This window comes from Oryzias melastigma, linkage group LG7 (genome assembly GCF_002922805.2).
Source record: "Oryzias melastigma strain HK-1 linkage group LG7, ASM292280v2, whole genome shotgun sequence".
Lineage (NCBI taxonomy): Eukaryota > Metazoa > Chordata > Actinopteri > Beloniformes > Adrianichthyidae > Oryzias > Oryzias melastigma.
In genome coordinates, this window is record NC_050518.1 from 12,192,580 (window position 1) to 12,204,466 (window position 11,887).

Sequence of the window (11,887 nt, forward strand, 5' to 3'; positions counted from 1 at the left end):
TTTTATCCCTCCATAGAAAAATATTAACAGTTTAAATAAATATTAATTTAGTTATTTAAGCGCATATTCTAATCTATGCTCCACAACAGGTTCTCGTTGTTGTTCTTAAACTGTATAAATGCGTGTATGTAAAGATTTTCAAAAATGGGATTCTAAACTAATGTTAATTTTTGACTGTAAAAGGAAGAAGATACACTAAAATTGTTGATAAAAAATGTGATGTTTGATTTGGTTTTCTTGCATTTTTATTTTTTAAGTAAATCAGCTGCTAAAAACAGGCAGTATTTTATTTGAATTGCCATGTTTTACTTGTGTGTGATGCTGTCAAAAGTAAAAATGGCTGTTTTTATAGAAACACTTATAATTCAAATATTGATGAATCCGTTCACATATAAATGAGTAATGGCCACATGAACATAAAGTGTATTTTTATACAAGGTTAAATGGGGCTTAAGCCTCTTGCTGGGTTTTAGTTTGTAGGAAACTGGAACAATTTGTATAAAGTGAGAGATTTAAACAGCACTACATGGATTTGCAGCAAACCAGCCTTATGATAATTCACACGAGAGAAACATTTTTTTGTAAGGTTACACCTTTTTCTTGCAGAACTTTAAAAAGAAAAAAAAGTCATTTTATTAAAGTAAAAAAAATCTTTCTGATAAAACTCAAGTTCAAATTGTGTGAAGTAGACAAACGTTAAACTAAATCCGATCCATCCATCAATCATCCTGTCCGTCCCTGTCAGCGATCGTGGGAGATGAGGTGTTGTTGGGAGCCTCACCTCCCCTGCGGTCCACCTCGGTCTCCAGCTGATCCTCTGCAGATCGCTGACCCCTCGCCCTCCAACTCGCCATGTTGTTTGCTAAATGGAGCGGTGCTCTTTGTGACTTATCTGCTGACATTAAGCCGGTGAGGTGTAAAATGCAGACCATGGGAAGACCGGTTGTTTTTCGGGGCCTCGAAGGACCTAATTATCCAACTCCTTCAAAAGTCAGTGTCAGGTCAGTCAGTTCTACTTCCTGCTCATGAGAGTGTGATTTTACAAGAGAAAAAAATGTGGATGCTCTGCTCTTTTCCATGTTTGCTAGTCAATTGGGTGTTTTCTGAAAAAAACAACTGCAAAGAATACAAAAGTCCCTGTGATCAAAATAACGTTATATTTAAAATACTTGTCAGGAAAGCTTAAAGCAGGGGTGACCAAACTTTTTGAGGAGGGAAGTTTATGGTGAGAATGTGAAAATGTGTGAAAGTCTTCTTGGCACTATTTTTTATTATATTAAATGCAAATTTAAAAAATATTTGATTGCAATGTCTTATATTCATGTCTTCAAAATATGATTTTTATCTAAATGACTAAAGTTTTTGCACCATTTTCCCAGCTAGCTTGCCAGAGTTTGCATGTCTAGTCCCTCTTCATAATGAACTCCTTGATATCAGCCATTGTCTCTTGGCATTTTATAGCGACAGACACATTTATTTTGTATTTGTTTTAATTAAAATATGCTAAATTCCACTTGGAAGCAATAGTCTTCATTGTTAACTTTACTTTTCATTTCCAGCTGACATTTTAGAAATGATCTAGAAAGAGGAATCATATGACAGCGTTCTCCAACCGGTCCAATAAAAAAGGGGACAAATATAACCAATAAAATCAATTTGAGCTTGACTTACAAAAGGGGTTTGTCTGAGTGTTTCTTTATTCAAACTTGAATAGGAATGGATATCTCAAATTAGGGCTCTTTAAAGTTTCTGATCTTTAATCTTTCAGACACTTGTGGTTTTAAATGTCTATTTTTCAAACCTTCAGATTGTTAGAGTTTCAGACTATTACATTTTCAGACCCTCAGAGCTTCAATTGAAACAACTTTCATATACTGTATATCGCTCTGTGCAGGAAGTGGCTCCATCTCTGAAACAAGAACCAGTTACGTCACCGTCCAAGTATGAACATTTGGAGATTTCTGATTTATTCCCCAGATTTTGTAGTTGCAAGATGAGCGGCAGGCTTAAGGGCCTCTGCACACCGCCATCCATCCACTACCATCCCTCGTGGAAAACCTTGGGCAGCTGGAAGGTCAGACGCAGCACCTTGAGCACGTTTGACCTCTCACTGGGGCAAATCACGGGCAGGACGTCCAGCGTGTAAGGTTGGAGGAGGAGCGGAGGGTTGAAGGTCTTTCTAGCGTTGTCCACTTTTTGGATCAGGATTGTGACACTGACAGTACCGTTATCTTTCATCCCCACCAGCAGAGTGCCGCCCTGCAGACATCCATGAAGAGAAAGTTCTATAAATATTTTCCTGAGGGAAATAGACAGAGGACATGGATGGAGAAACTGACAGAAATGACACATGCTAAAGAAACTCAGAGGTGAAACCAGCTAAAGTCAATGAAATTTAGAGTCAATATTACAATTTATAAATCGTGTATGGTCTTTCCTAAATCTTTTGGTGATTTTACAGTTCTAAAATAGGTGAGTTGATTGTTTCTGGGTGTTCTTCACAGAGTGTGAAGTTGAGATCAATTGTTTTATGATATCTTAACATGTACTGATTGTGGGTTAGATTCTATGTAGAAGTTTGTAAGAAACATCTCTCATCTTGTTATTCATTAATAATTTCTGATGCAGTGTCCAAACATTATTCCATGGTAAGTCAGAGATACATTTTCTCCAACAGAAGACAGCAGAGGGACAGAAATGACATTTTGTTGATAAAGGGCACATATGATTTTTTTTTTTTTTTTTCGGGCAAAATGAAAACAGGATTTTCCAACAGCAGGGAGCAAAAGTTAAGGAGCATCTTTCCAGATTATTTTGTTACAGTTACATAAAATTTACTGTAGAAAAGGCTAAAATAATTTGCAATAACTTTGGGATCAGAGGTTACATAGCCTTCTATATTTAATTGTTGTAGAGTGTTTGTTTTGGCTCGATGTTTCTCTACCTGAAAAAAGTAAGAAGAATTACTCTCACTTCTTCTAACCTTTTCAGGCTTAATCTGATAAAGGCTCCTTCAGCTCTGTTCTTATAAATGCTATTTTTTTTTGCAAGATTGCTAAATTCATTTTTCTCATTGGTTTGCCCCGCCCTGATAAGTCCTGCCCAATGACTGAAGAGATTTTCCGTCACGTCGTTTTGATGACAGTCTGAATACAGACCAAGTGCAAAGGTTCAGGACTCAATCTGGACTAACAGACTTTTCTGGTCTCAACACACCCATAAATAAAAGTCAAACTTCATCTCTTCTAAAATTGCTTGTGAACCTAAATCTCATTATTTTAACAAACTTTCTTTATTTCTTTTAGAAAAGAAATAAAGTAAGATTCACTTCTTGTCCCAGGAGGCATAATAAAAGCTTGCACTCTGCTGATGCAGTCAGCATTTGTTTAAAACAACTAACTCTGCAGTATTGCTGCTTAGCCAGAGTTTGGACTGCTCTTAAATGAATGTGCTGCGTCCCCCCATGCTCATTTTCCACCTGAGATGTCCGGCTAGAATGAAATGTAGCCCGCGTTGGCATGAGTATGAGGCTGTCATACTATTAGAGGAGCGCGTGTGACACATCTGGATGCCTAAATTCCTGCCTGATGACTGTTTTGACAGTTCAGTAACAGCATCCGCTGATCGTCAAAGCAGCCCTCCGCCTGAGAAAGAAAGCACATCAACTTCTGCTATTCAGAGTAAAACTCCTCTCTCACACGGTAATTAGATTCTTGACTAAGACGAGTTTGAATCCCTGCGAGCCCAGACGAACCAGGGAAAACAATTAATCTGGGAAGGGAAGTGCATGCCTTAATTGAAGCCTGATTGAGTGTTTTCCTTGGGAGATCGGCCTCTTTTTAAGCATCGAGGGGCGCTTCATTTACATGTGGGTAATTTGTTACAGCCACTTGGGATATTTTACACATAGGATACAGGCTGAGCCATGCAAGCATGTACCATCCTGAGCCGACTTAAAAATGTGAATTTTAATTAATAGTGTTATTATGAGGGTGATACACTAATATGCAAGTGTTTGCATATTAAATAGGCTGTATTTATGCAGTGTTTTTCTAATCTCATCGACCACTCAGTGTTCTTTTTTTTTACCCATACTCAAGATTTAGACTGGGACACTAACTCCATGATTTCCACACGCTGCTTTTTACTGCGACCCAGAGGGAAGCTTACCCAACCACGGTCACCCGTGGACACTTGCGGGATGCTCAAACGGTGTCCTCTGTGTTTTAGAGCTCGTCAGATCCTATCAGAAACAATAAATCTGATGCCAGCTGCGGCTGTGTCAAAGAGCGGGATCAGATTAGAGGGATTTAAAAGCAGCGGAGCTGACAAAGCACCTGGTTTTCATCCTGTTGGTAATCTGTTAAAAACCCCAACTCATCAAAGCTGTTAATATTTGCAATAGTATTGGTTCAGGGCAGACTGGGCTGCTACACGTGGTTACATCACAGAGGCGTATGGCAGAATGTTACGTAACATGGGTTGGAGGATTTGAATGTTGCTTTGGTTGCTTGGTAATGCATGAAGCTGGGGAGCGGAGGTATATTACAATACGATGCTCTCTAAATCTGAAAGATTTGCTTTTAATCCTTTAAAATGCTTAGCAAAGAGAGTCAGTGACTGAGAGTGGGATGCAGTTCATGCATGGCAACCAGTTTGATGTTAGGTTAATTTAGATCACATGTTTCAAAGTCAAGGCCCGGGGGCCAGATTCGGCCCTCTGGGTAATTAAATCCGACCCTCCAGATCATTTTATTTCATTTTATAAATGGTCTTATGTTAACTTGCGCTTATTTCTAACTTGTATAATGTTAAATATTGAAAGTCATTTATGGTATAACATGATTTATTTCAGATAGCTGTTATGTTTAGTTTAGTTTTTTTCAGTTTTTTAGCTATTTTTTTCCGCTACATGCTAACTGTTGTGGCTAACCTAAGTTTTTTTTCTTTTTTTTTTTAGTTTTTTAGGCTAATTTGGCATTTAGCGAATATTTTAGATGGCTATCAGTTTTAGCGTTTTCAGCTATTAGCTTCAGTAATTTCAGCTATTAGTTTTAGCATTTTCAGCTATCAGCTTTAGCGTTTTCAACTGTCAGCTTTAGCGTTTTCATCTGTCAGCTTTTGCGTTTTCAGCTATCAGCTTTAGCGTTTTCAGCTATCAGCTTAAGCGTTTTCAACAGTCACCTTTAGTGTTTTGAGCTGTCAGCTTAATTGTTTTCAACTATCAGCTTTAGCGTTTTCTACTGTCAGCTTTAGTATTTTCAGCTATCAGTTTTAGCGTTTTCAGCTATCAGTTTTTACGTTTTCAACTGTCAGCTTTAGCGTTTTGAACTGTCAGCTTTTGCGTTTTCAGCTATCAGCTTTTGCGTTTTCAACTGTCAGCTTTAGCGTTTTCAGCTACCAGTTTTAGCATTTTCAGCTATCAGTTTTGACGTTTTCAACCATCAGTTTTAGCGTTTTAAACTGTCAGCTTTAGTGTTTTCAGCTTCCAGTTTTAGTATTTTCAGCTATCAGCTTTAACGTTTTCAGCTATCAGTTTTAGCGTTTTGAACTGTCAGCTTTTGCGTTTTCAGCTATCAGCTTTAGTGTTTACAGCCATCAGCTTCAGCATTTTCAGCTATCAGTTTTAGTGTTTTCAGCTATCACCTTTAGTGTTTTCAGCTAACAATTGTAGCATCTTCAACCATCATCACTATCATCTTCAGCGGCCAAATTCAGTTTACCATTTCCCGCGACCTGGAGTGTGTTTTGACTTTTGGCCCCTTGTGCGATTGAGTTTGACAGCCCTGATTTAGATCCACCTCACAGGAGACACTGCATGAGGGTTAAAACATTCTTAGAGCTTTATAGAAGCTAGAAATGTGGATTTAACTTATCAAATTCTGAGTGTGTTTGATGCATGAACTTAATCAACTTGTCCCAACGTTGCGCTCAAATTCTTCGTCAGCATCTTTAATCTCTGTTGTCGCAGCATGTAATTCAGCCATTTTAAGCCTACTAAGAGGAAGGAGAAGAAAAGATCTATACAAAGCAATGCCCCCCTCCGGCTCTACCAAAGCTGCTTGAAGAATTTGTCATTCTGGTTCAAATGTAATGCTTGTGTTTGTTCTGCAGCGCTCCGAGTGTTCTGCTGTGCTCGATCAAAGAGATGCTGTCTTTGAAGAGGAGCCCAATTGCTGTTTGTGTTTTGTTTGTTGACACTCCTGAGTTGTGTACTCCACTGTTGGCCGCATAAGCAGAGCAGAGGCTGCTTTCTTTGCCAGGTTCCTGCAACAGGTCTCTACGTGATTTGTATACGTCTGATGTTTTGCTGCGTGGGGGGGGGTACCTGTGTTGTCCGATGGGGAGGATGTTATGATTGTTTGCCGAGAGCCATTTCTTTAGCGTAAGGAAATAAAAAAAAGCCACAACAACATCAGCATGGAGGGCATTAAAGCAAAGTCCTTTATTACGAAAATAAAGAAAGGGAGAAAGTGTTGCAAAGGTCTACATCTGCCAGAGGATGCTGGAAGCAGCAAACATGCATTCACACCAAATTCTTTGGCATCCATTTGAATTTGAATCACTGAACAATCTTTCTGCAACAAATTATTATTAAAGACCCATTCTGATAAAGAAAATAGTGTTTTTAACATATTTTTGTGGCATTTCTCTTGTGATGGAGGACATTTATAAGGAAAATTAAGCTTAAATTAATCATGAATATTTCTTTTTTCAAATCACAGTAAATCAGGAAAAAATACCGTTTGAGTTACTGTGGCAAGCGACAATCCACTTGTAGACAAATAGATCCATGTACTGTTATGAAATGTCTCTTGTTGTTGTGTTTCCATTTTTGTTCTTGCATGTCTGCTGTGGTTTCTTCCGTCCTCCTGGCTTTGAATTATGTTTATTCAGGACGTGTGGATCTTTAAACCTTTGCTATTTTGGCGAACTGTGTCATATTCTTCCTGCACCTGGGTTTACTCTGTTGACCAAACCGTAATATGTAGGGCTGGGTGTTGCCAATAATTTCCGGAGTCGTTTAGATTCAGATTTTTTTCTGTTCTTTCGATTCACTCAATTTAGTTCGATTCCATTCAATTTTGAGACTACTCGGTTTACTCATTTAGACACATTTGCTTAGAAATATATTAATAATCTACTACATATGTTTTGATTATATTCAAATTAATCTGATAAAGTTCACGTACTGTAAAATGTATTAGTGAAATTATAACTGGATTGTAAATAGCATACAGTGTTACATGGACTCTTAAACGGAGAAGCTCCAAAAATAGTTCTGCCTCTTCTGGGGGATGTTTCAGTTTGGCCACTAGGTGGCGATCACACTCTAGTATTACATCTTATTCCAGAAGAAGAAGAAAATATGAGCAAAAATCGATGTTTTTAGACCACAAATAGTTACTTTAAAAACTATTTTTTTTAAAAGAGTTTGGAAAATTCCTGCCTGTGAGTTTGTAAGGATGTTCATTTAGTTAGCAATGGATGTTTAGGTCGGCCTAGCTTTAGCGTTAGCCATCTTATGGGAAATCCCATTTTACGTTAGCATCAAGCTATTGGGCTTTAGCATAATACATTAAATTGATTAAATGATTTTATTTACCCAGCCCTAGTAGCATGTACGTCTTCATTTCTTCTACGCTGGCTTATGGCTGGATAGCTCCAATATAACTTGTCATTTTTCTTGCACTCATATAAGGTTAGGGATGTGAGGGGCTTTAAGATAGAGGGAGAAAATGTACAGAAATGGATGATGGGAAGGGGGTGGGCTTACTTAGCATCAACGATCCCTCCCACACTCGGACCAAAAATTTGAATCAACTCTTGTCGCTCTGCAGAAACTATGTCCTAGTAACCGACACAGGTTTTTTGATTTAGGCTAAAAATGTCATTATCATAATTAAAAGACCATTTGGAATAGATCAAAATATGATTTGAGTGACACTTTGAACTCTGAAACAAAAGGGAAAATAAGGTTTTTTGTAAAGCATGAGCTATTTTGCTAGTAAAAGTGTTGTATCTGACAATGTCAAGCTAATTCTCAGTTCAGAAAAAGTTATTTCCTTGACTTTTATCAGTAAAATAAAAATTGTATGTTGTATTAATACAACTATACCTCAGTACTTTTTCTGAGTCAGAAAGCTTTTGTTTCTTCAGAAGTTTTGGATTAAAAAAAAAAGAGGGAAGAACCAACAAAATGTTCAGCATCAACTTTCATCTTCCCACTCAGTTGCTTCTCCACATCTACTGGGATCCATGAACGTTACATGCTTAAAAGTTTCAATTTTAGGATGGTCCCTCGTGGAGGAGGAGAAAACAAACGGGAGGTTGCTGTTGTTGGATGTGGCTGCAGGCTGTTTGCAGTAGCTGCACTGACAGGGAGTCAGAAAAAGGTACAGAAGGATGAGGAGCAAGGTCACGAAGCAGCCTAGCAGGGTTGTGTAGCCAGTGTTGAAGGACTCCTCTGCAGGCAGCAGCACGGTGACGTTCATCTCTCGTGTTGCATTCAGTGCCTGTTTCGTGTCTACGGCTGTGCACAGATACAGGCCTGAGTCGTTGAGCGTGGCCGCTTGGATCTCCAAGGAACCGTTTGGAAACATGTTAATTAGCGTGTCGTTGATGCCGGTCTGGGTGATCAGGCCTCTGTTTGGGGAAAGCCATGTGAAAGAGACATCTGTGCTGCCGCTCAGGGATGTTTGGCAGTCGAGGCGCACGCTGTCTCCCTCAGAAACCCTCACGCCAGAGAGGAGAACCGTCGCCGGCTGCATGACTGTTTTCTCCACAGTGCAGTTCAGAAAGAAGCGGTTGTTGCGCAGGAACTGGATGGAGGTTCGGGGGTCCCCGTTAACGTTGCAGGTGTGTTCGTCGATGAAGTCCTTAACCGAGTCATAACCTCTGAGGTTCCAGTGCCAAAACATACTGTACATGGAGCAGTCGCAGATCAGAGAGTTGTTGTGCAGATAGAGATCCCGCTGCACCAAGCCGGGCAGAGCCTTCACATCCTCCCACGGCAGACGAGTCAGTCGGTTGGAGGAGAGGTCCAGCATGGTGAGGAACGGGTGACTGTGGTCTTGGATGGAGAAGAAGGGGAAGTGCGTGATCTGGTTGAGGCTCAAGTAGATCTTTTTCAAGCTGCTGAGACCGCTCAGCGTGCTGGACTCGACCCGCGTGATCCTATTGTTGAAGAGACGGAGCTCCTCCAGGCGCCACAGCCCCTGGAAGTAGTGCTGCTCCACGACTTGGAGCTTGTTGGATGACAGGTCGAGACACCGGATCCCAGAGACGTTGTGGAACACACCATGAGGCAGCGTGCTAATCTTATTATGAGCCAGCCAGAGGTTTTCCAAGCGAGTCATTGCGTTGAAGCTGTTTGGACTCAGCCAGGGCAGGTGGTTGTGGCTGAGGTCGAGGGTGACGGAGAAAGAAGGCAGCGAGCGTGGCAGCTTAGCCAGGCCGCTTGAGCTGCAGCTTACTGTGTCAGAGAGGCAGAGACACATGGGCGGGCAGCTCTGCTCTGCACCGGGAAAGAGGCAGAGCAGCAGCAGGAAAAGGCCTTGATGTCGTCTGCAGGTCATGGTTGGAATCAGGTCCGTTTTAAGTTTGATCCTTGAAGTTTTTCCTGGTTGGATAATGAAGAAATGAGAAACAGCAGAAAATATTAGCTCAACACTGAGCTGCTCAGGAAAACACAGAAGAGGATATTATAATCGCTAAAAACTAGGGGTGTGTATCTTTCCCGCTTACATAATTCGATACGCATCGCGATACTTGATCCACGAATTGATACATCAAGGATTCAACTAACTTTTTGGTGATACGATACAGTCCAATTCTTTTACCAAAAACGCTAAAATCTAGATATTTCTTTTTCTTATGGCATTTAAAAATATAAATAATAAAGCATGGCATTTAACAGAGAAAAGTATTCAGGTACTGACTTGGAAGAAGCAAGCTTTTGATTGGACGTCTTAAACAGGAAGAGAAACTGCAGTTTACCAGAAATCAATTATCCATCCATCCATTTTCTTGACCGCTTCATCCCTTTCGGGGTCGCGGGAGAAATCAATTATTTACTTCTCAATTGATTTTATACCTTTTAACTAACATAATCTTGTTCGTATCTGTGGTTTTATAAACAATAAAACAGTTGCTCAATCGATTTTTCAATTCTTATCTAATATCTTTTACAGCTCTACCTAAAACACTTTTTTAAATGAGTTTCCTTGATTTTTTTAACTCTAAAAAAAGTTTTTTTTATTTGTTATATTAATACTTTATGGATAAATTAACATTAATCTTTTTTCAGTTTGATTTGTTTAAAAAAAAGATCAAAATTGAAAATTCAAATCTGAGATTTGACCATTTTTTTCAGATACAGATCCATAAAAGTGGATTTGGAGTCTAAGTGATTGAATAATTTTTGTTTTGAATTTTATCTATCAATAAATAAAGGTATAAAAATGTAAGTGTCAAGCGTTTACCTGGAACATATTTGCTTTTCCTGACGTTTCGTTGAACTGTTTTCCTGCTCTTTGGGTAAGAATGAGGGTAAAAATTCATCTCTTCACTTTTTTAATTCCATACTCTCCTCCAAAAAATAAGTAGAAATAATAAGTAGACATCTCAAATGAAAAAAAAAAAAACAGCTTAGCCGCAACATGAACCACCAACTTTTCAGCGCCGTTTTTTTTTCCCTTCTCATTCAAAGTTTCATCCCGTCAATGTTGACCCGCCGCACTTCAGTGTAATCCTGATCTTCCTCCCAGATCTTCCAGCCGTCGCTCTCAGGCAGTAATGGATTTTTCTCTCCTTTGTCCTCAGCAAAGGTCCTTGTGTTGCTTTCTCCTCATTCCCCCCCCAAAAAAGAGTGCTGCTCGACAAACATCCTGTGGTGCTTTGCACCATACAACAAACGCAGCATAGAGCTGACTTAATCTCCCACAATCCCTCCTCCTTCCATGTGTCAGTCAGAGTCCCAGGTTTGTGTCTCCCTCTCTCATAATTAAATAATGAGACCGGTGGCTTTCCTTTTTCGCTTACTCCATCTTTTTTTCCCATCATTCCTGAACATCCTCAATGTATTTCTTATTATCTAAAACTAGAGCAGCAGAAGCACCAAACCCATCACCATAAATGATCTGTATTGTCTAATAATCAATAAAGGCGGCGTGAATGGAGATCATTCCACTTGAGGTTTACAAGTTCAGCAAGATGTTTCTGCTTTTGTGGTTTTTCATGGGAATTTGTAGCTTTTCCTGCTATTTTTCTTACACACACACACACACACACACATGCAATGCCTTCTTTCAAGTGTCTAACGCAGCACATCCGTCTTCCTTTTCTCTGAGCCGCCGACATGGTTCCGTTTCCTTGGCTGTGACTTTGAGTGGATATGTGCTGTCCATGCCGCTTGGTCATGGTGGTCCTGACAGCTCTGATTTCTGTCACAGTGAATTAGCCTTGCCTCTGAGCTGCCACCTCCTCACCGCTGGCCCCAAACTTCCCACCTCCCTTCCCTTAAGTGCTCGCGGCTTTGACTGACTCCCACTCGCTTATTCACTCCGAGGCACACAGCCGACTCCCAATGGATTCGGAGTCCCTGGATGGGGTCCACTTCTCAGGAGGTGGGCTGATGGAAGCAGAAGTAAAGAGGAGTCCACGGGAACGCTTAGATGTAAGCCCTCAGTCAGAAACTGCTTTTTGAAAATGGCTCCTTCCTGTTATAGGAAGGATTAATGGTTTAAATCAGCGTGTTTGGCATTGTGGCACTGCACACAATCTTGTCCCAAGGCTAGTCATCAGCTTGGCTGTAACATGTAAGACATCCACCCACACATATGCATTTGAAATATGTTAGAAAAGCATTCTTAGGAGATCTTCCTTT

General features: G+C 40.0%; 1 protein-coding gene across 1 annotated transcript; it reads right to left on the minus strand.

The window, feature by feature from the left end:
* Positions 1-6,421: 6,421 nt before the first annotated feature.
* LOC112158752 (amphoterin-induced protein 3) lies at positions 6,422-11,667 on the minus strand. Its single transcript, XM_024292257.2, has 2 exons — positions 10,485-11,667; positions 6,422-9,622 (listed from the first exon to the last, which is right to left on the minus strand). Exons 1-2 carry the CDS (start codon positions 10,561-10,563, stop codon positions 8,211-8,213), a joined length of 1,491 nt encoding a protein of 496 aa, XP_024148025.1. The 5' UTR covers positions 10,564-11,667; the 3' UTR covers positions 6,422-8,210.
* Positions 11,668-11,887: the final 220 nt, after the last annotated feature.